The following is a 4159-nucleotide window of genomic DNA, read 5'->3' on the forward strand; positions in this document are numbered from 1 at the left end:
GACTTGAACAGCAGTGACAACATTCCCCACCTCCACTGCCAGATTGTTCGTCTATCTTTGGTGTAAGGAAGAGTTGGATATAAACTTTGTACTCTGATCATATTTTCTGCCATAGCAAACAGGAGATGTCAATGCAGATTTTTCACAGACTGATACATGTGAGACTTGCAATTCACAATTTTGCCTGGTTATAACTCTAGAAAAATTTACTATATATAATTGTCTAAAGTATTACTTGTATGAACCGATTTCATTGTAACTGGTATAACTTTGAAAGAGTGACTTTAAAAATACATTTATTCTCGTGACTATTTCCATTTTTATCTCAGTCTCTGTATCTAGATACACTGTTACATGATTCAGACATTAATCTTCATATATTCCTTCTATCCTAGTTTATGTACTTTGTCAGTAGGAACTGTGGGTTTTGTTTGTTTGTTTGCTTTTGTTTTTGTCTTAGTATGATGGTGCAGCTTGTTATTCCTGCACTTGAGAGGCAGGAACATCAAGATCAAAAGTTCATGGACATCCTTAAAGCATGGTGAGTTCAAACTCATGGCCAGCCTGGGCTACAAGAGAAATATCTGAGTCCCCTCTACAAATGAAAATGGACTATCGGTGTTTCTACTGTGGTCCAAAATCATTGATGTGAGGTAGATTCTTTGATGGCAAATGGGTATCACATATGAAGTTTTTTTCTGCCTTTTCAAATGCAGACAACAATTTTGTTCTTTCCACTTAACATTTTAATTGTCCAATTAAGATTAACAGAAATACTAGGGGAAAAGTTCCAGTATGTATATGTTAGTCATTTGGTTTCACAGATGCTGTCATACTATATTTAGATAAGAATAGAGTACATGAGATCAGGATCTATCCCTGGTGCATGAGCCAGCTTTCGGGATCCCATTACCTATGGTTGAACACCTTGCTCACCCCTGATAAAGTGAGGAGGGGCTTGGTCCTGCTTCAGCTGAATGTACCAGGCTTAGCTGCTCCCTGTGATGGGAAAACTTACCCTGTAGAAGGAGGAGATGAGGGTGAAAGTTGCAGGGAGAGGGAGGAGGGATGAGAGGGAGATTTGTGGTTGGTATGTAAAATGAATTAAAAAATTAAAAAAAATAGCACATTCGTGCTTATTTTAGAATGATGACAATGCATTACAGGGTTTTTATTCTGTTGTTTCCTTATGTATGGTATATGAGCAGACACTGAGTTTATATTATAGATACTGGTGAGGAACAGAAATGAGAAGACATGGAAATGGTTGTTTTAAAGTATAGACAATACTGCTTTGGGTTTCTTTTTTTGTACTTTCATAAACATGTAAAATTGTTTCTGTATAATCTAATTGACAAGCATTACAATTAACTTATTCTTCCTCTTAGTACAAATATATTACTAATTTGTGCACAAATTTTAAGAACAATGTATCTATATGTACATACTATCATATACATAATTTATTATTTATAGACACATGCATTGTATATACAGGAGAGGATATAGACATTTTGAAACCTGTGCCACCTTGAGAAAAATGAGCTTAAGGGCTAGATTATTTATCTTAATGATTCAAGAAAGAATTTCATCAGTGGATAAAGAAGTTGGTCTTTCAAGAGAATGAATTGAACTATAATTGGAAAAACATGTCAAGAGCAACATTTTTAGTATTTTCAAATTTGACCTCCTTCATGAGCTTAGACTAAACAGGTAAGCTGTTTACAAACATCTCCCAAATACTAAATTTATACAGATTTCAAAACATGTATCACAGAATTATACATTTTAAAAACAGGTATCATGGTGTACTAATGATGATTAAGAAGTGTCAAGACTCTATATTATAGTACAACTGCTCCTTCTTTCCATTACACATTTAATTGGATGTAGTCAATTTGCAAATGAAAGTGCTTGGCTGTTGCCTTGTAAAAGTCTTTATTTTTAAGCCAGGCAGTGGTGGTGCATGCCTTTAGTCCCAGCATTCGGAAGGCAGAGAGCCTGGAGGATCTCTGAGTTCGAGGCCAACCTGGGCTACCAAGTGAGTTCCAGGAAAGGCTCAAAGCTAGACAGAGAGACCCTGTCTTGAAAAACCAAAAAAAAAGTCTTTATTTTTAATTTCACACATGCACAAAATTTATCTTCATCATATCCACCCTTACACCCCTTCAGACCCCCATAGAGGACACCATTACATCATCCTTCCAACTTCATGACCTCCTTTTATAATTTTTAAATTAGTTATTCATTTAGTAATAGTTTTCTTTGAATTATTTCATCTATCATGAGAACAGACCTTATTTTAATTAAGCTAGGGTCACATTTTAAAATGCTGAATTAAAATTGATATCATAGCTCTTTAAAAATATCTGTCATGTATAGAACTAGACACTTACCCATCAACATTTCTAGATTATAAAGAATGAGTTAGCCCAATATAAGTGTTAATGCATTGCAGACATCAAAGAGAATTTGAAATATATCCAGAAATTCCAAGTTTGTTTCCTACTGCTTCATCAACTGTTATAACAAAGTGTTTGGGTAGGCCCTAACAGATATGGTTGATCAAGTGTGATCTTTCTGTCCATAAGTAGAATATAGTTTTAGGATGCCCCTTAAGACTACACACCAGGAAGTCACAGAAGAATGAAAACAGCTGAAACTTGAAAGATTCACTATTTCTTTCTTTAGACCAAGCAGGTAACTTTTATCACATAATATAAACAAGTCTGAGTTGAATATTCAGTAATTTATCTCCATCACAATTCTACTTGATCATTAACTGCTCCCTTCAATAAATTTCCAATTTTTGTTCTAAACATTAAAGCAATTAAGCAATATAAGTTTGCATATCAGTGCACATGCTTGTTTGTATTGTACTGTAAACTTGTTTGAAGCAATTTTTTCTCATAATTGCAGATTTAAATGGCAGCAGTTTTGGCCAGAAAGAAGGCTCAGTGATAAAGATACTTGCTGGCAGGATTGACTACCTGAGTTCAAATTCCAGAAACTGCACAGTAGAAAGAGAGTTATTCCTGGTGACTGTTCTCTGAGTTCTTCAGAAAGACTAAAGCACCTGCACATGTATGCATAAATGCATAAACACACACACACACACACACACACACACACACATACACACACACACCACGAAGTAAATAAGCACACATATACATAAATGACTAAATGCATGGGTTAATAAAAGCAATTTTATGTGAAACTTGTCTAAAGAATCATGCCAAATCAGACTATTGTAGCTGAGTTCGTCCTCCTGGGACTTTCACAGAACCCAAAAGTTCAGAAAGTAGTATTTGTTGTATTTTTGTTTGTCTACATAGCAACCATTGGAGGAAACATAATAATTGCAGTAACCATTCTCTGCAGTTCTGCACTGCTGGGATCACCCATGTACTTCTTCTTGGCATTTCTTTCCTTCCTGGATGCATGCATTACTTCAGTCATCACACCAAAGATGATTGCTGACTCCCTTGATGAGAGCAAAACCATCTCCTTTGAAGGCTGCATGACACAGATCTTTGCTGTACACTTCTTTGCTGCAGTGGAAGTGATTGTTCTCATAGTTATGGCCTATGACCGCTATGTAGCCATTTGTAAGCCCTTACACTACTCTTCCATCATGAACTGGAGGCTCTGTGGCACTCTGGTAGGGGTGGCATGGGCAGGGGGATTCTTACATGCTATCATACAAATAATCTTTACTTTGCAGTTACCTTTTTGTGGACCTAATGTGATTGATCACTTCATGTGCGACTTGTTCCCATTACTGGAGTTGGCCTGCACTGACACTTATGTCTATGGCCTGCTAGTGTTTGCCAACAGTGGGTCTATCTGCATCATAATCTTTTCTATGTTGCTGATCTCCTATGGTGTCATTTTGTTTTCTCTAAGAAATCACAGTTCTGAAGGGCGATGGAAAGCCCTCTCAACTTGTGGATCCCACATTGCTGTTGTGATTTCATTCTTTGTTCCGTGCATATTTATATATGCACGATCCACATCTGCATCTTCTTTTGAGAAGAAGGTGGCTGTGTTTGATGCCATCATGACTCCATTGCTCAACCCCATGATTTACACTTTTAGAAATAAAGAAATAAAAAATGCCATTAAGAAAATGTGGAAGAGATTAAAGATGGTCTAA

General features: G+C 36.3%; 1 protein-coding gene across 1 annotated transcript; it reads left to right on the plus strand.

The window, feature by feature from the left end:
• Nucleotides 1-3166: 3166 nt before the first annotated feature.
• Nucleotides 3167-4159, plus strand: LOC102919262 (olfactory receptor 4C15-like). The gene has a single exon (XM_006996948.3). It carries the CDS (start codon nucleotides 3236-3238, stop codon nucleotides 4157-4159), a length of 924 nt encoding a protein of 307 aa, XP_006997010.2. The 5' UTR covers nucleotides 3167-3235.

This window comes from Peromyscus maniculatus, chromosome 4 (assembly GCF_049852395.1).
Source record: "Peromyscus maniculatus bairdii isolate BWxNUB_F1_BW_parent chromosome 4, HU_Pman_BW_mat_3.1, whole genome shotgun sequence".
NCBI lineage: Eukaryota > Metazoa > Chordata > Mammalia > Rodentia > Cricetidae > Peromyscus > Peromyscus maniculatus.

Excerpts from the sequence above, each read along its gene's own strand:
- LOC102919262 (XM_006996948.3), top strand. The coding sequence starts at position 3,236 with ATGCCAAATCAGACTATTGTAGCTGAGTTCGTCCTCCTGGGACTTTCA.